Source organism: Lissotriton vulgaris, chromosome 7, assembly GCF_964263255.1.
Source record: "Lissotriton vulgaris chromosome 7, aLisVul1.2, whole genome shotgun sequence".
In the NCBI taxonomy this organism is placed as follows: Eukaryota; Metazoa; Chordata; class Amphibia; order Caudata; family Salamandridae; genus Lissotriton; species Lissotriton vulgaris.
The window spans coordinates 602474475-602498012 of NC_141695.1; the positions used below are offsets into that span (position 1 = coordinate 602474475).

The 23538-nt window shown below is 47.3% G+C and overlaps 1 protein-coding gene across 1 annotated transcript in view; it reads left to right on the forward strand.

Annotated features, from left to right (window-relative positions):
* Positions 1–23538, forward strand: part of TRIM65 (tripartite motif containing 65) — a 204878-nt gene that overhangs the window by 177719 nt on the left and 3621 nt on the right. The window contains exon 5 of the mRNA XM_086930724.1: positions 18944–19030. Within this exon, the coding sequence (XP_086786850.1) occupies positions 18944–19030 (87 nt within the window). The remainder of the gene's footprint in view (positions 1–18943; positions 19031–23538) is intronic.

Below are 23538 nucleotides of genomic sequence, written 5' to 3' on the forward strand. Positions count from 1 at the left end.
GTAGGAAGGTGGATATCTGACTATGGTTGCCCCCAACTTTTTGCCTGGTGTTTTGCTGGTTTTTCGACTTAGTTGACCTGGGGCCCTGCTATTCAGGACCCCAGGCCCACTGCTCTCCCTGTAAAATGGATTCCATGTACTCTAGGTACATATCCAATTGGTACTGGGCCACCTTATCAGTCCCTGTACAGCATACCTTAGGTATCCAGGGCATAGGTGTACCCCGGGCCTACCAGGGGCTGAAGCATGTATTATGCCACCCCTGGCTGGCTATCTAAACAGACACAACTGGCTGCACAACAGCTGGGGCAAGGTGGTGTAATCACCCTTTGCTTTAGGTATAGTATCTCTATATCTAACCCTAAAATGGACACATATATTCCTATCAGTCACTCCTATGGCAGGCCTTATCAATACTGAAGGCAGAGTGCTTGGAATTATGTGAGACGGTGCTCTGGCATGAGCTGAGCCCGTTTGCAGCTTGCGGAACCAAGTCCTAATGGCTGTTCCATGATAACGCTATACCATATACTCTTAAGTGCATTATGAACCTCGCGGTCAAATGCTAACTTTGGTATAGCATTATCAAAACATGTCGAGTAAGGTGCCATACGAATTGGTATACTACCCCCTCGCCAATTCTGGCGACGGGGGTAGCATTCCACCCTTCTAGAGGGACACGACATGTATATAACTGTGAACCCCGGTTAAAGTTAACTCGAGCCTCAGCATCACAAAATGGATGCTGCCACCACAGACACAAGTCTGACCTCCTGCTGCTGGGAGTCCTTCCAGCGAGGGAGGCTCAGACAAAGGGTTTCCTGCATTGGGAGGTGCTAGCACCACCCCAGACAGGATTTTGTGTATTAGGTAGGCCAGGGCTGAAAGGAATGAGACATGCCTGGGGCACACAAGGTGTCCCTGTGCATACGCCGGTCTAAACCAGTTCCTGGGGCACTCCAGCCCCAGAGCTGGCGCAAGACCGGACAAAGGAAAGGGGTGTAACCACCCCCTTCCTGGTCCCACCCAGAGGAGGGACCTAGTCGTAGTGCAGCCCCCTTTAGGAGAATAAAGGTAGGAGCTGATCCCATTCCAAATTGGATTACTCTTGACAACTTCTACGAAGTTGAGTCAGGGAGTGACCATCCTGCTTCGCAGGCACCATCAAGCTCCTGTGCGGTTTGCTGCAAAGTCCTTCCATCCCGGAATCAGACGACCCAGCTCGACAAGACCCGGACCTCCAGACCTCTCTGACCTCTACCCACATCCTCAGCACAGCTGGGACCCGTGGGTGCGACGAGCAACGTGGAGACGGCCATCTTGAGAAAACCTGCACAGCGCTTCCAGCACGACCGCAGAGGGATCCTCGAGTGAGTGCACTGGGGTTTGAGAAGCCCCCCACCGACGCAGCTCCTGCACCAAAGACCAGCCCCCCAGCATCCACGAGATCTGCGTGGGGCCCTTTTGCCTGGTTGCTGCTGGTCCTGTTATCTGGTCACTTGCCGGCTGGCTAGTAACCTCTGAGACGACGACCCGAAGAATCCAACACTGCTGGTCTGGTCCCCCAGACTGGCCCTTGCTTCCCTGTGAACGAGAAGCACCCCGGACCCTCCTGGTCCGCACCAGACGCCATCTTTGTTCCACCGCGTGGCTTGCATTAGCCAAGGCCTGCTGTCCAGATCGACGATCCGACACCGCCGACAGCAGCAGACTACGTGGGACAGCTCGTGCCTCCAGCCTGGTCGTGAAGAGCAGCTCCTGGTCCGCGCAGCTACAGAGAGAAGCAACCCTTCCTTCACCTGACTGCGGCGACAGCATCTGGTTCCCTCCTGGTTCCAGCACCGTCACTGGCTAGTTACCGAGACTCTTTCCCCTTCCCTTTCAGGACTTCTTCCTTCCAGTTCCATCCTTGGAACCACCGGACTCCTCCATCTGGCTGCCTGCCAGCAACTCCTTGTTTCAGGCATCACCGGGATCAACGCAGCAAACCCGACGCAACTTCAGCCCTATGCACCCGCAGCCTATGGGTTAGGTAACTAAAGCTTCTAGGTGCTGAAGTCTGTGTACGCTATCCTAGTGTCCAGGTCCACTGTTGTTTTCCCTCCATCCAGCCAGGTTCGTCCGGAATCCGTAACTTTCTAAACTGTAAGATCCATAGACGTTGGTACGCATCCCGCGTGAGAGTTCCCACTCTGCACGTGAGTCCCGTGGGCCTCCTGCTCCTTACTTACCTAGTTCGTAGCGTAGTCCCAGCGATCCTCCAGCCTCTGGATCTCCTTACAGTACTTTCTTTCCTCGCATTCCATTGTTCTGAGTATATGGTTTGTCGTGCCCCTAAGGCGCACTTGTAAATATTGTGCGAACTCGTATTTCCTTTTTAGTATTGTCATGTGCTTAGCCCTCTGACCTCATAAAGACTTCAGAGGTGTATGTTAGTTAATAAATAACTGTTTATTTTCATAACAACCTGTGTGGTGTCCTTTCATTTGGTATTCAAGGGGTTATATGTGGTAAAACAGCTGGCTTCACATACCAATTAAGAGTTTAGCCTAAAGACTGCTCTTGTCCACGCTACTTGGATAGCTGGTCTATAAGGTTGACTTTACAACCAATCACCATAAGGGTTGTTTGGACTGATACAAGGTGATCACTAGAACTAGTGAGCATCATATATCAGGCCAACTTCTCACACTCATGTGGCGCAAGTGGCAGGAGATCCCCAGGTAGGATATCCAACGCCGTGACAGAAGGTGAGGAGACGTGCAAGAGTGAGCAAGGGAGCACAAGCCGGGACCTCTATATGCCTCTTCACCTGGCACCATGGATCCCACAGCCTGTCCCCTTCAGGAAGCGCCATCTCCATGGCAGCAGCACCAGTAGGGCTTGAGGTCGTGAGCCCCCAGGCGGCGTGTCCCCACCACGCAGTGCGAGAAGACGCAGCACAGCGCAAAGATGAGGGTCAAGCACCGTTATTGCCCCACAGTGTCATCAGAGAGTCAAGCTGCAGGCACCAGATCACAGCCGCAGGCTACAGCAAGTTCAGGGGCACATGAGCGTCCGCCCCCAGAGGGTGATGTCCCTGGTGAGGAGGGAGTTGTGGCGCGAGGAGCTAAGAACAATGTCAGCAGGCCAGAGGGATAGCCAGACAGGGCCCCAGGGGTCTGCAGCGTGCCGGGGATCCTCCAACTTCAAGATGCGCGAATATGAAAGGCCTCATGCTCCCAGAGGCCACCAGGTATCCAGAAGTGTAGGGTCGCAGGGGAGAGCGTTGGATCACCACCAATGCAAGCCACAGCCAGTCCCCAGCGCTCGCAGCAGGTCTCCAGGGGCGGCTCGTGATAGTTGGCCCAGCGCAAGGGCGAGAGATAGCAGGCGAGGTCCGGGATAGTGCAAGGTCACAGCAGGCAAGATGGCGGCCACCGTGGACAACCCCGAGCGCCAGGGTTGAGGCGCTGCGACCCTGCAGCGAGTCCTCTAACGCCTGTGTCCTCTCCCCAGGCAGGCCCCCACTCACTCTGTTGCCCATGCAGGTCATCTATTGACTCCGGTAGGGGCCAAGCTCAGCTTCCGAGGCTTCCAGAGGCGGGGGACCCTAAGGGCACAACGTGCAGTAGAGCCAGGGCAGAGAGGGCAAACCCAGAAGGCCTCTCCACAGGCGAGTGCAGCCACCACCACCACACCTCACCCCAAGGGATGGAGCGCCCCCGCCGTGGTTCCAAAGCCTGGGATGAGGTTATGCAGTGCAGGGGTTTGACCTTCAAGAAGTGTGTCCGGCCCAGGGGAGCGCCGGAGCCGCTCATTCGAGGCAGACAACAGGTGGGAGAAGGGTAATGGATTCACCGGGTCCAGTGGGCTGCAGATTGCAGGCCCGATGTAGAATTCCCCAATCCGCTACCAGGGGGCGCCGCAGAGCCAAGTAGGCCTCCCGCCTCGCAGGTACAGGTAGCGTTGCAAAGGCCGCAGGATCCAACGGGGGATCCCTTCTCAGGCGGCGGACCCCAGGCGGCCCGGTAAGCTACAACACAAATCGGAGCCCTGCGGACGCTTCCTCCCAGCCGCCAGCGAAGCAGAGAGGCTCCAGTTATGTCCTCTAGTCGAGAAGGATTAGGGCCCGGGACAGACAAGATGGCAGCCGCCAAAGTCCAAGAGATGCAGCAAGAAGCTGCTGGCACCGACACCTCAACAAGCCAGACCAGAGAGGTGTCCCGTCGTCAGAAGATGCCCCGCCCACTCCGTCGGGCAAGCGGACAAGGTAGGCCGTCACTGAGTCCCCCAACACTGCTTTTCAGGCAGTAGTAGGCAGCGGCCGTGTGGACCTCACCAGGCGTGTGTCTCACTCCATTAGCATCAAGACCACGCCCCCCAAGTAGGGCGTTTTTCAAAAGCTTGCAGGAGGAGGATCAACAGAAGCAACAGGAAAGTTGTAGGAAGCATTGAAGACAAAAATGAGGAGAATGAAAATAACAGTGATATTTCAAGTGATGATGGCATATTATGTATAGAAGATATGTTTGATACTGAGAATGTCATTTTAAATGTACGGACTAAGTCCAAGAGAAAAACCAGTATGTGAGATGAGCATAGGTGGTGTACATCTACAAATTGTACCTGATTCTGGTTCTCCTCATACTATAATACAACGTACAGTTTGGGAAGACAAATTCGATAATGTTCTTAATAAAAAATTAGAACCTTCAGATATTCAGCCAGTGACTTCTACTGGAGACAAGATTCCTATAGTGGGGTTTGTTGAAGAGGTTTTCCTATATGGACAGAAAGGCTATGGGTAAATTATATGTTGCTGAAAAAGGCTCCTCTGTTGTAGGATGGATGGTCCAAGGTGAACTTGGAATCATCCTCAATCCAAAAATGGAAGATCAGATAATGATCCTTGAGGATGGAGACAAAAATGTAGTTAGTGACATCATGAAACAGTTTCCCGTCATCTTTTCAGGTGAAGTAGGGAAATTAAATGGTTTTGTTCATAAAATTGTACTAAAAGATGATGCTATCCCAGTTAGTCACAAGCCCAGGAATATTCCTTTAAGTGTAGGAGATGGGATAATGGCGGAAATGGATGCTTAAAAAAAATAGGCATAATTGAGCCTGTGGAAAGTACAGAATGGTTGGCTCCATTGGTCGTTGCACTCAAACCTGATGGCCGTTTACGCCTATGCATTGATTTAAGAGACCTAAACAAGAATATCATAATCAATAAATTTCCCTTACTTAGGATAGATGAATGATTAGCACAATCTAAGGGCATTAAATGGTTCTCAACCATAAATGTAACTTCAGCGTACCCTCAGATTCAGTTACATGACAGCAGCAAGAATTTAACGGCATTTATAACTCCATTTGGGTGCTACCATTATATTAGAATGCCTTTCGGTTTAGCTTCGGCTGCTGCCGTTTTTCAAAGACTAACGCATAAGTTATTTAAGAATAGAAATTGTTTAACTTACTTTCAGGATGACATTTTAGTCATGGAGCGCGATAGGAATGAACATGACATTCGTCTTGAATGTGTTCTAAGTAAACTAGCTGAAAAAGGATTAACTGCAGTAATAATTTTTATTTTTATTTTGCTATGAAGTCAGTAACTTACCTGGGCCATGAGGTTGGGGCGATGGTATTTCACCCAAAAAGAGTTTAATCAAGGCAATTAGTAATGGCTCTGCCCCCAAATCTAAAGACGAAGTAAGATCTTTTCTTGGCTTAGCTGAGTTTTATTCTAAATGTGTACAACATTTTGCAACTAAAACTTATGGAATGAGACAACTTCTCAAGGTTAAGCAAGAATTTGTCTGGAGTAAGGATTTACAAAGTAATTTTGACAAAATAAATACAGATTTGGTTTCTGCTTTACCACTACAAGGGTTTGACAATTGTGCCCATAGCATCATTACCACTGATGCTAGTGGGAACGGACATGGGGCAGTTTTGTCACAGGTTAATGACAATGGTGAATAGGTTACAATTGCATTTGCATCTCCATCTCTGTCTCCTTTGGAGGAAACATTTTTTGTTAAAGAGATGTTAGCTACTGTATGGGCCATGGAGAAATTTAGACAGTTTGTTTGGAGCACAAGGTTTACTTTGCACACAGACTATAAACCTTTGCCTAAAGTTTTGACTTCAGAAGGTATACCTTGAATTGCTAAAATGAGTTTGAAACTGTTAGACTTTACTTATGATGTAGAATATTTACTGGGCAAGAGAAACCAAGTGGCCGGCTATCTCAGTAGATCTCCTCTAACCCTGGTGGGAACTGAGCGTGCTGATTGGGATGATTTCAATGTTGCAGTTATATAAGGCACAAGTGCTATCTCTAAAGAAGAATGGGACAGAATATTCACAAGATACCATTTTAAGTGATGCATGTAATTTTGTCATTAAGGGCTGGCCTAACAAAAGTAATCTGCAAGGTGATCTAAGAGCCATGTGGAAAATCAAGGATGAATTGTCTATTGACAATGCCAATTACATTTGCAGAGGTGAAAGAATTATTGTTCCTTCAAAGTTATGCTCTAGAATTCCAGAAATCAACCATGGCCATTTAGGTATTATCAAGTTAAAAAACAAAGTCAAAATGTCGTACTGGTGTCCTTGCATTGATAAAGGTGCCGAAAAGTTTGTAAAACACTGTTCCATTTGCAAAGATACTGACAAAACATAACGTGTATTTAGACCTATGTTAGGTACCATATCCATTCCGGATCATCCTTGGGATGACCTAAGTATTGATTGGTTGGGGCCTATTGAAAATGTAGGTATCTGTAAATACATTCTTGTTATCGACAACTATTCAAAATGGCCAGAAATTGAAATTACAGAAAATTCTGACTCCAGAGAATTTTTTTTTTTTTTAGAAAAGTTGTTCTTGTGTCAAGGAATTCCCAAAAGTATTCTTAGTGACAATGGTCCAAAATTTTCTTCTGAAAATGTCTTAGAGGAACAGAATTTGTGGAAAAAAACCCTGTCTGTCATCCCGCTGGGAATTCCATTGTGGAATGTTTTAATAGTCATTATGGGGAGTGTGCATGCTTCTTTAAATGCTGGAAAAGATTGGGAAAAATAACTTTTTAGTACTATAAGGGCTTATAGAATCACACCCACTGGCACCAGTTATAGTCCTTTTAGGATGTTGAGAGGTAGAGAACCTTTCGCTAAAGATAATGTTGCATGGAACTCTTAAGAACATTTGTGGCAAATGGTCTCCTGCAATTGTTCGACCAAATTTAAGGTGGATGCACGATTCCTACAGAATTCAATTTGACAAGACACATGGTACCAAAGATGCTGACTTAAAAATTGGTAATTGGGTTAAAGTAAATCTTGGATCTAAAGTGAGGGAAGGTGAAAGCTAATTCTCTGCTCCATTACAAGTTATTGCTACATATTCAAAGCCTGCTAAATTAAGTGATGACAAAATTTGGCATCAAAGTAGAAGGGCTAAGTGTGATAATACTCAAACTGACAAAATCAATAAACCAACATACTGATCCCCTGGCTGCAAGAGATTCATATTATTTCACCTAAAATTCGTTCAAAGGTTGCAAGTATTTCCTCAGGCATTGAGAGTAGATCTAAACAAATTGAGATTTCCTGGGTCATATTGGCAACAATACTACAAGTAAACTTCTAGATGTCTAACTTGTCCCATTTCACCCCCAGAGCATTTGGCAAGTATTTGCTGCGTGATCGCTAAATGGATAGATTTCTGTCTTGATAAGGGAGGCCTTTGTTCTTAGAGCGTCAGAGGCCAGAATTAAATCAATAGTTGGATTATGGGATTGGGCAAAGGAAGTGTATTCTATATGACCTGTATTGGGGTCAGCTGAATTTATTATCTCCAGGTTATGAATCACTAATTGTCTATTTAGTGCAGAGCCATAGTTGATATGGGCCAAGTGGCGAATATACTCCCCAAGATCATCTAACAGGCCACGGGCTCCATCCTCTTACATCTAAAGGTGTTAAAATCGCCCATCCATATTATATCTAGGTGATTGTGGTGACTTTTCAAAAGATAGTCAATATCTTTTTTCAATTAATTCTACCACAGCAGCCATATCTCCTGTAAGGATGTTATTATACCGATGAATTAGAAGCCAATCCCTTACATGCTGACCTACACATTGAAGAATGTGGTAGCAGGGCGATATCTACACTACTAATATAAAGAGAGAACACAAAACTTTGAGCCAGGTAAACTTGAAAAGTACTCCACCAATCAAAACACCCAAGACATCTTTGAAAACCTCAGGGCAAGCAGAAGGACATAGGGTATTAAAAATACAAAATATACGTTGTTTAAAAAATTTCGAAATACAAATAAAGTAGTCCCTTGCAAGTAGCGCCGGCCGCGACGTCTGCGTGATGACATCATTTGCGCCCTGGCAGCACTTCCGGAAATGGCGCCCAAGATCGCGACCTGCTGGGAGGACTGCAGCGACCCTGCTTGCTGCTGGGCGAAGTGGCGGCCTGTGCGGGCAGGGCGCCTGGAGAGTGGCGGTCTGTGCATGCGGGGCGCCTGGAGAGTGGCGGCCTGTGCGGGCGGGGCGCCTGGAGCGGGACCGGCGGCTCAGGTAGGGATCAGGCTCTCTGGGACACGGGCGGGAGGGGGCCGGGATGGGAGGGGGCCGGGGCGGGAGGGGGCCGGGGGCAGAAGTGCACACAAGCCTCAAATGCTGCCCCCAGCCCCTTTCTGCCCCAGGCAACGCTGGGGCGGGCTGCTAGTATTAATTAACTTTATTACCTTGTCCCCAGTTGTACTGGCTGTTAAAGTAGCTAACCCCCACTTACGCATCCTGCTCTGAATGGGACTGCGACTGTCTGAATGTGCAATAGCTGTCTATACAAAAATGTTGGATTGCTCAAGTTTCATGGAGGCACAAGATATCGTACTTTGATACGAGTAGTAGCTAGTCCTGATTCTTCTTTTTCTGCTTATATCCGCTATATTCCAAGTGATTAGTTTTAGGTTATCCATCTCTGACCCCACCCCAGAAAGGCTTTTTTTTATTAGGGGGTGGTGTATTTGCAACCTGCGGTTCAGTTGGAATAGTAAGTCAATCACAGACTTCTGAGTCGGTTAGTGGTTCACATCTGTTTCTAATTGGGATCACTGGGCAATCATCAAAGTATCAATTATGGTTGAAATTTAAAGTGTCTCTGTCCTGAGAGCATATCGAATTGGTTTATAAAAGAAACCTAGTGGCAGTGCAAATATCTGTGTATCAGAGCGTGGGGCACTAGGCAATACATTCAGTAGGCGCTTAAACAGCCTATGGTTGTTAAAATATATGACCATACAGTCCCCCCCCAATGGATTTTGTGCCATTGCCCTCCCAATTTATCAATCTAGCCATAATAATATGGTTCTAAAGCATGAGGTCCCTCGTATTGAATTTAGATAACCAAGGCAAAGCCTTGACCATTAATTGCACTGTCTACACATGATGCGGTTTCAGTTCAGGCGTGTTTGCTAAAAAGATTACATATAAGCATGCTGCCGGAGACTATATAAAGGCCAGTAATCTGGAAGCCCCAGAACCTTACCGGATTGGGCGGATTAAAGAGATCTACTGCAATAAACGCAGCAATAGCAAGCCCAACGAGTCCGATATCAAGCTGCGTATTATCAAATTCCAACTTTCCTCCTTGCACTGTGGTCTTAGTTTTTTCAGTGGTCATGAACCCATCCGTGATTGCAACCGCGGTGTTAACTCTATTGCTTCTAGTTCTTTCAGCACAGATGGTTAACAACCTCTCCCTTCCCTATTGGTTCCCCATCCCAGATGGGGTCAATTGCGCTCTTAGTTGGTTAATATTGCCCTGCTCCCCGTATTGTCCGTGGATGGGAGTTTTTCCTATTTTCCCTTTAGCTAGCGATATTTGGGTGGAGACTATCTTTTAGGAACCCTGCTGTGACTGTGGGAGGCCGAAGTGGCCTGGCTTTCCCTCATGTGTCCTTGCTGTCACCGATTGTCCGCGCCTTTGATCGTCACTGCAGAGGAGCTTTAAACCCTCTTCTATTTTCATTAGTCTGTCTATGATTGGCTGTAATAAGCTTCAGATTATTTGTTCACATTTCCGGGTGTTCGTAGCCATGTTTTTACAAAGTCTAGGGGTCTTGGTGTTAGTAACTCTTTTGGACCTCCCCCTTTTCCGCTTTTCTGGGTGTTCGGCTGCCGGACTGCGCTCAGTCTCAGTAGGATAAAATTGATTAGGGGTCTCCATGAAACCCGTCGAAATTGGAACGGATTTGGTTGTAGGATGCTCCCCCATAGAGCTCAGAGGACCAATACCCCTCTCCTCGAGGTTAATAGTAGGAAACCTTACCTCCTCCAGCACGAGGCGGCACTCTGTAATCTCCCTCTCCTTTGATAGGACAGCAGCTGCTCTTATTAAGAAGGATCCAGGGTGGTTACAATCTTCCCCACCCCCCCTTCGGTGGGCTTTTTCTTGCGCTTGCCCATATCTGAAAACTCAGGCCTCAGGTCCCAGATGTTAGGGGGTGGCCCAGCCCAGCCTCCACCTTGGCCCTGGCTTTGCCCGGGCGCGTCCCGCATTGCGGGCTGGTGTCGTGCTTAAGAGCGCTTTTCGCATTCGCAGGGGGAGATGGGATATGAAGTCCCCCATGCGGTGTCTTCAATCCTGCCCTGTCTCTTCCCTCCTGGGATTCACTGGTGAGGCTTTGTCGGTGGCTACTATGACTGATACAAGTTAACAGTAGTCCAGTGCTGCTGTTGACCAGGGGTCTGGATCTAAAACTCAGGAGGGCTGCATGCGGCCATTGGGCCGTACTTTGAGTATCAATGGTGTAGAGTAATATTCTTTGGGCGCTGATAGTGATTAGTTCCCACTCCTAGCATCAAAACAACAATATAACTTCTTTTATTGGGGCTTTGTAACTATACTTCTAAGGACGGAACTTGGAAAGCAGAGCAAGTTCTATGTTTAGTGAGTTGTATCCTACACTCGTTTTGGTTAGGAGCTGCAGTTATACATCAATAAAGGCCCTTCTACAACCATTGCCAAGCGATGTGTTTTCTTATGATGACTTGCCTTGATAGAGGTTGCTTCAACTGAAACACACCTCGAGGATCTTGTCTTCAGTGGCAGGAGTTAAGAACTGCCAGGCCAGATCCTTGACCGGAAACAAGCAACCTAGGGCCGGTTTCAGGGTTTCACCCCTCATCAGCCAGGCTAGCTTGATTCCAGTGGCACAGTGGGCTTGGGACTTACGTCCATGCATACCCGTCGTACTTAGGGCAAGAAAGCAAAATACACTCAAATGATGGATGGAATGCAGAACAAATCAAAACAATAACCCCCGTCAAGAAATCTGGGTTCAAACTGGCATGGAATGAGGAGCAAAAAACGATGGATTTAGGCCCAGATCTCTGTACTAGGGTGAATGTATGACATTGTTCTGCATTCTGTCCATCAATTGTTCTTTTTGCATTCGTCACCCTGAGTGGGACAGGTATGCCAAGACGTGGGTCCTGTACTCTCCATGCCACTGGAGCCAAGCTTGCCTGGCTGATGAGCGGTGATACCCCAAACCGGTCCTAAGATGCTTGTTTCCAGTCCAGTGAGGACCTGGCCTGGCAGTTCGGGTTGGACTGTTCCCATAGAGAGCAGGGTCAAGACTGATTTGCATATGGCTGGGTTCAAACTGTAATGGCATGGGGAGCAAAACAAACGATGGATTTAGGCCCAGATTTCTGTAGTGGGGTGAATGTATGACATTGTTCTGCATTCTGTCTGTGAGCTGATCAAATGTGAAACATTTTTTTCCAGACTATTAATTAGCATAAAAGCGATAATTTCAAATACATCTCATTCCATGGATGTAGCTGCTATTTTCAGCTCTTTATACAATGTCACTCAAAATGTCACACGTATGGCACTGAAATGTCACACATAAAAACACGCAAACACAAAAATGTCACCCATAAGCAACCTGAAAGCTTAGCAGCTATGCAATAGCAATTTTGTGGAGAATAATCCTGTTCTTTTATAAAAAGTAGTTAATCTTCTGCTTTCTTAGTTTATGGGTACCACACATGGAGTCGTCGGATTTTGTGATCTTCTCTGAGCTGCAGCAGATATCAGTCTGTTTTGCTTTGATTCAGAAAGCACACCTGTGCTGCATCTGGTGCTTTGTACTTTCCTGTAATGTTGCTATTAATGCGGAACTTGTTGCTAGATTTTCAGGCAGGCAAGACCTTCCTAATACACCAAGATTGTTCTAATGATCTCTTGTTTTTGCCCTTAAGATCTAAAAGAAAATATTTCATTTCTACAGCAGCTGTTGGTAAATTGAACTTTCGAGCAGCTCTACCCACCACTGTGTGTAAGCTGTAAATATCACCTGGTGGGGAGTCTCTGAATTGGTTCCGGGCTCAACTGTTGTTAAGGATCATAATCTTGATATGGGTGCTATAATCTGTATTTTTAACACATTCTTCTTGATTTGCTTCACGTGTATCATGTCCAGTATCCCTTCTCAGCGGTTCTATCTGGATTCTTGGTTTTTCTTGTTGAGCTACTTGAGGTGGTGCCAACACAGTTCAGCTGGTAGTATGCAAATCCGTGATGGGTGGAATGCTTTAATTAATCTCAGCCAGTGGTAATCACTCAGGCTGCATCCCAATCCATCGCTATTTTGCACACTGTGCCACCTCATTTTGGGCCCAACTATATGCAAATCAGTTGGGACCCTGCTCCAATGGGAACAGCCCAGCCCAAACTTCCAAGCCAGGTCCTCCCTCAACCGGAACTCAAGCAACCCAGGGCTGGTTTCGACCTAGTTATGGGCTCATCAGCTGGATACAGCTTAGTTCCAGTGTGCACAAGACCCACTTTTGGGCATACCCGTTTCACTCAGGCCGCCACCATTAGTATACCAATCAGTGATGAGTGACAAGTAGTTACTAGTGGCTGAGATTAATTAAAGCTTTCCAACCATCACTTTTTTGTGTACTTTAAAAGTTTAGCTGATGGGAGCTCCCCAGAACATTTGTCCATCATTTTTTTTTTTATGTCCTGAAAAAATTCCATGTGCGTTTGCACATCTGGGTACTGGAAGTCTGTGGAATTTCTGTGCTCATAGCATGTGTGGCTATAGATAAATTTGCTTTGTACTCTAGGTACACTTGCGTCGTATGCTCCTGCCACCTAGTATTCGGCTTTGACATTACAAGTTGGTTTTCTACAAAGAGGTATAGAGTCACAGAATGTTGTGTGATTCCTCCCTTAATTTGCTATCCGCATGGAGACAGACTCCACTTTAGGTTGTTTTTTTAACCACCCATGAGTTTGGACGTGTTCTGCAGTGGCTCCATGGTCAAAAAAATATTTGCATCTTTTTTGGGCTTAACAGTTCTACGTCCAAGACTGACAAACAGAGAACAATCCCTTTGAGTGGTTGTCCCAACAGGTGCACCTCTCTTTGACCATTTGCCTCCATGCTCAGTAGATGACATTCCTGATCCCAACTTGGTCCTCTTTAATCTCCACAGAGCTCACCTTGGAGAATGCAGACAGGAATGGGGTGTTGGAATGCAGACCCTTCCAATTTTGTCCACTGTACAGCAGCAAGTATCCATGGTAGGGCCAGTATAATATTTGCAACCTCCGCCTCTCCCCCAACCAAAATGAGTAAGTAGTCCTGTGACTTCTACCTCGCTTTTTAATGCAAAGAAATTGTGATATGAAGACAAAGGTATTGGGCGCATTTGAAGATGCTGCAACAGTCATCTTCTGAGATGTCAGACATCTTTGGAGAAGTGGTAACTCTTGGATATTGCTTGCCTAACTGATGTTCAGCCAGAAACATTGTCCATGAGTGCCTAGGTGATGAAGAGCAAGATGGGGCACCTTCAGCAGACACTAATGGGGACTACGGCCCAGTGCCACCCTAGGTCTCTGGTCAACATAGCGAAAAGGTTTGTGAAGCGAGCAAGTTCCAGACAAAGGGTGTTGAGCCATGACGCGTCTTGGCACCTCTGGCCTGAAAAACACAGAATCTCCACTTTTGGAGCCCAAATTGTTGCCAACAGAGCCTCCTAAACGGAGCACTAAGTCTACGTCGAGGTCAGAAGAGTCAGAGGCACCCATTACAACGAGACGGACAGAGGAAGTTGAAACCAGGCCAAAGCGACTGTCCATACACCAAGGTTTCTGCTAATCAGCAACCTGGGAAACCATTGACCCCACTGCACTGGTTCACAAGAAGCGGAAATTGACATTTATGGAGGAACTTGCCTTGTTGCACAATAGTAGCCATCCCTAAGAGACACAAAGACACATCTAAAAGCCCTCCACCACAGCCTCTGACACCCCGACATTTAGCAGCAACACCACCATGGCAATATTCACTACCCCATACACGTCCACCAGAATCTCTTGCGAGGTTAATGCATTCCTTCTCTGACCCAGGTAGTCCTTATGGGGAGGGACACCTTATGACCAACCTGCTGGTGCAGGGGGTGTGGATGACCCCTGGGAGGGCTACAACGTCGACCTGGCTGGTGATCCAGACTTGAGCCTTACTCTGCCAACCTATTTCTGATCGGTGATACCACTGCGTAGAATGCCTTCAGAGTGTGGCCCTCCATCATAAAGTCGACATGTATGTCCTACAGGATGAGGACAGCATTTTGGTGGAAACCTGCTCTAAGACAGAGTGTCCTGCCCAGATCCTTCCAGTGCTCAACGGCAAGGTTAGGTCAGCATCTGACAACTTTAAGGGCCAGGTTAGAGCTAGGGTGGTTTCACCACTGGTTGAGAAAATGTTTTAGGCATAATGACCTTCTTTACATCATAAGACAGGTACCCCGTAGCTCCTTAGTGGTCCATGCTGCAAGGAAGTGGGACTCTGCCCATGCAACATGAGACTCTCCCCTCCACCTTTCCCATCAGATAAAAAAGTAAGCAAATTAATGGAGCTGGCAAGCATGTAGTGATTGGTGCATGCTGTTGAGATACAACAGGTACTACTGGGGGGAAATGGATGCCCTAGTACAGGACCTCTCTGAGACTAACTTGAAAAAAAGTGAGGAGCTAGTTCCTGAAGGAAAAATAATTTTCAACATGAATATCTGTTGTGTATTGGACCCTGAGAATACTGCTTCTTGCAGCGTCAATACCAGCATCCTGCTCCACTGCCAAGCATGGCGTTGCCACTCAGGGTTTACACCTTACTAACATCTTATTCGATGTGTAATCTCTCTTTGGTGCCCGAGTGGATAAAACGTTAGAGAAAATCAGGAAGGACATTAAGATTGCAAAGTCCTTGGGCGACCTGCAGTCTGCAATACCCAGGGGCACTTTTCGCAAGCAGCAATCCAGCAACAGGAGTAAGACCACACAATCAGACCAAGAACATTCCCCAGTACCAATCAGGCAGGGGTTACTCAAGGGAGGTTACAGGGGCCGTATTGCCAAAAACAGGGGTTGAGAGAACTCAACAAAGTAGCCTCTACTCCCAAGCACTAACTTGCCAACACTTGCCCACACTTCCCCACTAATCGCATAACACCTGTCAGCGGGTTTAAGGGATTTCCATTCTCTGTGGAAGGAATTGGCCTTAGGTAGATCCTAGCAGTGTCGAGTATGGTTACTGCATAGATTTCCACACCACCTTGCCTAACCTACCGCCACGTAGAGACACCCTCAGTCAAGAACACCTTACTCTCTTGGAAGAAGATCTCTGAATGCTTCTTCAAAAATGGTGGGACCATCTAATATTGATAAAGGCCAGCACTCCACACAATTTCTGTGGTAGAACAACAACAACCTGTTGCTCTGCTGGCTTTTCTTACACTTTCTTCTGCAAGTGACCATTACCACAGACACATTTTTTTTCGAGTGAAGTGCATATCTCGGTGACATGACTGTGCAGGGCACTTGGACCTCCTTCACCAAGAATGACTCATCAACTACCTAGAGCTCATGGCTATTCGCCTATCCCTAGAAGCCTTCTGCTCGCTTGTATGCAGTGAGGTGGGACAGCATAACAGCAATGTATTACATACAGAAAAGGGGGTACTCACTCCCCCGCTGTCTTTGCTAGCACAAGAGATGTATCACTTAGCACTAAGTCACAAGATACATCTCTCTGTTGGAACACCATCTGTGGTAGACAACAACTTTATAGACCTTTTCAGCAGAAATCATCAACAAGTCCACTTTTGAGAACTCCACCTCCAAGTCCTGCAAGGGTTCTTCCAGTGGTGAGGAACCACAGCCATCGACCCCTTCGCCACAAGCAAAATACCCAAGCTTCACCTCCAGGTATCCACACCCACAGTCCATTGGCAATGCACTATGGGTGAACTTGTCAGGGATATTTGCCTACTTATTTTTGCCTCTCCCACTCATCCCATTCATAGTGAAAAAAATGAGGCAGCTTTACCATGATGCTCATCCTGGTGGCCCCGCCTTGGGCCAGACAGCACTGGTACTCAGTGCTTCTGGAGATGTCTATTACCTCCATGAGAAGCTACCGATAGGCTAGACCTTCTCCCAGAAGAAGGCAACTAAATTGGCTAGCCAAATCCCACACAGTTCAGTCTAGCAATTTGGCCCCTGAGGTCACGTAAACCAAACAGAGGAGTTTATGATGATATTGTGTGAGGCCTGTACGTCTACTAGACGTGCGTGATGTGCAGCCAAGTGGAAAAGATTTTACCACTCCTGTAATTCTAAGCAAATAGATAGTTTCAAGGTCAAGGTTAAGGATATCATTTTCTACATTTTAAACCTTCAAAACGCAAGTCTAACATGCACCTCCGAATTCCTCTACTTAGTCCCAGTCGCTGCATACATGCAGAACGGGGAACACTCATCTATTTTCAGGATTTCCATGGTTGAAGTATTCATAGTGGGACTCAACAGAGTGATACCCACATGAGCACCTCCAGCCAAAATTTGAAACTTTAATGTGGTTCGTAAACCGCTCATGAGACTGCCTTTTGAACCCCCTCCAGTCCTGCAGCACACAGTTCCTTCTTGGAATGTCACTTTTATTTTAGGCATAACTTCGTTCAGGTGCATCAGTGAGTTACAGGCTCTTCTATTCAGGAACAATTCATTCAGGTACATTAGGACAGAGTAGTCCTTAGAACCAGTCCTTAGAACCAGTCTGAAGTTTTAACCTTTTCACATTAACCCAACTGTTGAGCATGCCATATTTTTTTTGCAAACTAATTCCATAGTGGGAAGAGAGTTACCTACCTTAGACCTTAAATGGCACTCGTTTATTATATTGACTAAGGGCCTGATATAGAGTTTGGCGTATGGATTATGTACCTTCGACATGGCAAAATACTTAACTCCCGCCATGGCGAGGGCACTCCGCGCACTAGTTAGAGATGTCCACTGGCCCGGTGGACTTCTCTTGCATTTCCAGGAACCACCAACATGGCTGTTCCTTTAAATGCATTGAAACTTTGACAAATGACTAAGCCATATTGACGGAGCCGTATGTCAGACTTTCTAAATTCTTTATTTTTATGATTTTCAAAAACAAATTCCCAAATCGGGATTTTGTTTTTGAAAATAGGATATGCTTCCTGGCCAGAAACAAGTCTATCTGGTGATCCTCAGCGTGAGAGGAATGACTCCATCTGTGGTAACTGGCATGTCAGCATACCCTAAATTATGCTCCTTGGCCTTAGTGACAGCGAGGCAAGCTTTGTGATCATCCACAAACGTACCCGCGCCCTAAGGACAGACCAGTTAATTAATCTCTATTTCTGTCTTCTATAGAGTCACTTATTGCTTCTACGGATTAGCACGGCACCGAATTGCACATTGTGGTGCACTCTAACTGCCACTTGCATCACTGAAAAATCCTTTGGCATCCCACCATTTTGTGCGGACAGTTCTCCTGAAATTGCCTCCACCACAAACTTACCAATATTGTTAGAACCTCTCTCCCATTGTCTTTCATCCTCATTGCTGGATACTAGCTATGGGTGATTGGTGACCTGGCATCTTTCCTCCTCCCTCCCAATCTCCGACTGGTGTGCTCTCCTCTCTTATTGTGTTATGATATCTGCACTCAGTGAAAGAGCAGCACACAGGTGATGTGCTGGCAGCTGCTCTGTCAGAGTTGCTGCCAACCACGAGAGATTTATGCGATTATCTAGAAATTCTCTGGTGGGTTTGTAGCCGAGGAAAGGACAGATTGTAGCAGTGCAGCACCACCCCTCTTTCTCTCTTGGGTCTGTGGAGGTGTGAACATGGGAGACATAATGATTTGTTATAGATCATTATAATGCCTCCTTTGGGTTTCTGGAGCCTCAGGTGATATAGAGAATGAGTGATTGTCCATCCATTATTTCTGGCTGGCCTCAGGAGACCTGGGTAAGGCAAGTGAAGACTGAGGAGGCAGCTGCTTCTCAACAAGACATCACAACACTGAAACATGGGTTTTGTTTTTCATTGTTTTAACAAGCAGGGTGTGAATAACTGGGTTTTGAATCCAGTATTCAGACTGGTGGCTTGCATACACAAACGATGAAATGTATATCAAATCCGCATCCTTGTCTTGATATGCATTCTCATGTCTATAGTGCATTTCTGTATTAGTGCAGCTTGAAGCACTGATACCCCATCTACAGTAGCATACAGGTGCATGTGTGTGTGGATGAAAATACAGTCGTCATTTGGTGCTCTACTTTTCACTTTTATTAGAGGTGCACTTACTACACTTAGGCCCATCTGGGTTCAGATTATCCTCCCAGGGTGCCTTGCCTTTGTCCCTTGGGGTTTCTTTTCAATTTCTAATTTGTCCGTCAATAGCTTTGATTCTCTGCAAGGTATATTGTTGAGTGCATGTTCTGGTGCATTATAATATTGCAAGATTCTAGTGACTGTGTTCTTCCTCTCTGCATCTTTAATTCCTCCCATCTTTCCCCAGAATCTCCAGTGTTAAAGACACCCTCAACAGTGAAGCTTGAGCCCAGCAGCCTTCCTGGAGGAACATTGAGGACAGAGCTATTTAAAAGTAAGGGACTTGCCAGAGTCTGTTTTCTATGTCAGTAGAGAAGCTTTAGGGGCATATTATGGTCACTGGGAATGAGAGTGTGCCTGAAATTTCCACACAAGCACTATGGTTTACCCAATTAAAAACTATAATGCAACTAGAGGCTAGAAGCAGTGTTAAGGAGTATTGTGAGTGTAGAGTCTTAGTGATATAAGTGGGAGGGAAAGTTATATTTTGAAAAGTAAATCACAGCCAGTCAAATATATTATAAGATTGAAGCATCTGCGTGTTGCACAAAAAGAGCTTGAGAAAAGCTGTCAAACTGCATCATCTGGAGGTTGCATGATTCCATCCCACCGAGGTTAAGTATTTGCTGCAGTGATCCGTGTGTGCAAACTGCAGATCACAGGTTCCAATGCCAGTAATATGCCTCTGTGAGATGATGCATCTACCAAACACACGTATGCGTCTAAACTCAAGGTTATTTTTCATTATTTTGTTAGGTCGTTCATATAATGTGATTTTAACCCCAATTTATTTATTTATTTATTTATTTATTAAGCAATTTGTAATGCGCAGACTAAACCCGAAGGTATCAAGGCGCCTATCCAAATCAAAAAACAGAAAATATACAGAAAATGGAGTGCCACTAATGCAGAATGCCACTAGGGGTAAGCAAGTATGAAAAGATGGGTCTTGAGCGCAGACCTAAACGCTTGCAGAGAGGGGCTAGATTTTACTTCTAGAGGGAGGGCATTCCACCACTTGGGTGCCAAAAAGGAAAAGGCCCTACCTCCCCATCTTACTTTTCTGACACGAGGTACAGAAAGGAGGAGTTTGTGACCGGAGCGAAGATTTCTACTAGGGTTGTGCCGAGAGAGAATGGATCCCAAACTTGTGGGGTTGGGTTTAGCAAGAGCTTTGTACACCAGGCACAGGGATTTGAAACGGATCCGGTATTCAACGGGGAGCCAGTGCAGTTGTTTTCGGGCTTCAGTGGCAGAGGCACGCTTGGGTAGGTCAAGGGCAAATCTCGCTGCTGCGTTCTGGACCACCTGCAAGCGCTGTAGATGACTCTTGTTCAACCCTGCATACAGCGCATTGCAGTAGTCCAGACGCGAGCCCAAGAAGGCAACAGCAAGTTGCTTTCTTGCCTGGGGTGACAGGAAGTGCCTGATTTTCCTCAGTGTGTGAATAATCCCCCAGCAGGTCGAAACAGTCCTGTTGACCTGTTGGCACATACTGAGGTTGGGGTCGATCATAACTCCCAGGTTTTTGGCTGACTGGGTGGGCTCGGGACATGCACCCAGCGAGTCCGGCCACCATTCCGCCGACCAGGTCGATTCCTTTCCACCAAAAACCATCACCTCTGTCTTCTCCCCATTCAGCTTGAGTGAATTGTGGATCATCCACTGGCCAACTGCCTCCATGCAAGATCTAAAGTTTGCGGCAGTTGACGTAGCTGGCTGGGAGAGAGAGACTAGGATCTGGGTGTCGTCCGCATAGGACACTACCTCCATCCCAAAAGATCTAATAAGTCTGGCAAGGGGGGTCACGTAGATATTAAAAAGGGTAGGGCTAAGCGCTGACCCTTGAGGGACCCCACATTGCACAGACAGGGATGGAGATAGGAATGAGCCCAGCATTGTCCTTTGTTCTCTGTGTTCGAGAAAGGAGGAAAGAAGTCCCAAAGCAGACCCGCAGACACCAATTTCCCTAAGGCGAGATGTTAATACCGCAGGAGAAAGGGTGTCGAAGGCCGCAGTAAGGTCTAACAGGATCAGGAGGGAGGTCTGACCCCCATCAACTCTGGTGCGGATGGTATCCAGCACTATGGTGAGGGCAGACTCGGTGCTATGTTCCCTCCTGAACCCATGCTGGGAAAGATCCAAACAGCCCGAACTCTCCACAAATGCCGCCAGATGTTTATTTAAATAGGCTTCAAGCATCTTTGCGGGAGCCGGGAGCAGTGAAATGGGGCGAAAGTTCTTTAGCACCCCGGGGTCCAGAGAAGGCTTTTTAAGCAAAGGTTTTACAACAGCATTTTTCCACTGTTGGGGAAAAATGCCTTCCTTCATCGCTCTGTTCATGATGTCAACCAGAGGAGGAAGGAGAGATTCTCTGCACTGCTTGAGGATCTTTAGCGGGCAGGCATCCAGCGGAGAGCCAGATTTAGTTTTATCGAGCAGGATTTCAAGATCCTGACTGGAAAGAGGAGGAAAGGAGGTCAATTCCTGAGGCGGAGAGGGTACCGCAACGCTGGGTTCAGAGAGGACAGGCAGCAGAGGGACGGTGGTAAGGGATTTTTGGACCTCCAGAGCAGTGTAAATGTCAGCGATTTTAGACTGGAAAAAGGCCGCTATCTTATTGCACAGGTCCTGGGAGGCAACCACAGGATCCGGTGTCTGGAGTGTCGTGAGGGAATCGACAATCCTGAATAGATCTCTAGGAGATGACACTGAGGAGGTGAGTGCCGTGAAGTATTCCTGCTTGGTTTTAATGACTTCGAGTTTATAATTTTTAAGCAAGATCCTATGGGCTTCTCTATCTTTAGAGGCCCCGCTCGAGTGCCATGCGCGCTCCTGTCTTCTTACTTCCTGTCTCCGAAACCGGAGTTGTTCGGAGAACCAGGGGGCGGAGGGTCTCTTCCTTGCAGAATAACAGGGCCTTACAGGAGCAAGCTCCTCCATGGCTTCAGCAATGGTACTTTCAAATAGAGAGACCGCAGTGGAGGTATCTGCTTCCCGAGGGATGGACAGCCTAGTGGTCCATGGGAGGAAGGAATCTTCCCTGATCTTTTTAAGATTCCTTCGCACTTCCGTGGTGCTAGCGGCCCTTGTAATATAGCCCTGTGCGGGATACAGCAGGTTGAAGGGAACGGCCAGATGGTCCGACCAGGAGAGGGGAAAAGGGCTAGCAACTGTCAGTCTAGGATCGTTAGAAAAGATGCCGTCAAGGGTGTGGCCCGCTCGATGGGTGGGACCCTTCACCAACTGGGTGAGTCCGCAGGCTGACATAGTTTCTACCAAGGAAATCGTGTCGTGGGCCTCCAGTAGCTCCAGGTGAAAATTAAAATCACCTAGGATGGTCAGATTTTGTAGACCAAAATAGGGTTCCAAGACCTGCATCAGTTTCAACCCAAAGCCTGCTCGTGGACCAGGGGGGCGGTATATCAAGATTCCATTGAATGCTGGGTTAGCAGAATCCGAGAGGGAGAAATATAACACCTGAAATGTGTCCTTAGTATTAGAAAGGGGTATGGTGTGACAATGAAATATGTCCCGATAAAGAATAGCCAGTCCACCGCCCACACGGCCTGATCTGTCCAAGCGAGTAAGGCAGTAGCCCTCAGGGACCGCTTCAACTAGGTCAGGACCGGAAGAGTCTTTGGCCCAGGTCTCGGTGACAAAGACCCAGGAAGGAGTCTTATCTAAGACCAATTCCTTAAATGCGACGTTGTTTTTAATAAGCGAGCGGGCATTAAGAAGGAGACCGGCCTCGCTAGGATATTTCGATGTAGGTAGAGGGCAGGGTGCCGAAGGGCCAGAGGCAGGAGTGAGTGAAGGCTCATCCGTCAGAGTCATGAAGCAAGCACAGCTAGTGCAGGTCAGATAATCCTCAGGTCTGTAACGATGAGAGCACGGGGCAGGGGAGGGCTTCAGCCGCAGCATCTCACCTGCAGAGTATTTCAGAACAGGGGCGTCTGTATTGTAGAGGCCAGTAGTCCAGCCGTCCGGCCCGTCCTCAGCGCGGACGGGCGCAGACGGGCAGGACTCTGGCACGACTCCGGCGCAGATCCGGCGCTCCCGCTGATCGCGTCCGCTGCGCGGAGTCATCACTGCCCGTTTTTATGGCGCCAGAAATCGCGTCACAATTGGCTGCCTGACCTAAGATGGCCGCCAAAACCGGTGCTCTGCTCTCGGCGTCAATACTCGGCCGAGAGCAGGTCCGGTTCGAAAATCAGGGGTTCTGTTGCAATGAGGCGCAAGGGGGCTCAACAGGGGGGTCACAAGCACCTATTACAGTCAGGTGCAAAGAAAATACACTTTCCACGTTTTCGATCGATAAAATCAATTTAAAATTTTTCAAAGAGCTAGAGAGCTAGAGAGACCTCCCGGCTTCCGCCTCAAGAGGGTGAGAGATGCGTGAAGGTAAAATTACCAGCTCCTTCCTCCGCGTCCCTTTTATGGCGCCAGAAATCGCGTCACAATTGGCTGCCTGACCTAAGATGGCCGCCAAAACCGGTGCTCTGCTCTCGGCGTCAATACTCGGCCGAGAGCAGGTCCGGTTCGAAAATCAGGGGTTCTGTTGCAATGAGGCGCAAGGGGGCTCAACAGGGGGGTCACAAGCACCTATTACAGTCAGGTGCAAAGAAAATACACTTTCCACGTTTTCGATCGATAAAATCAATTTAAAATTTTTCAAAGAGCTAGAGAGCTAGAGAGACCTCCCGGCTTCCGCCTCAAGAGGGTGAGAGATGCGTGAAGGTAAAATTACCAGCTCCTTCCTCCGCGTCCCTTTTATGGCGC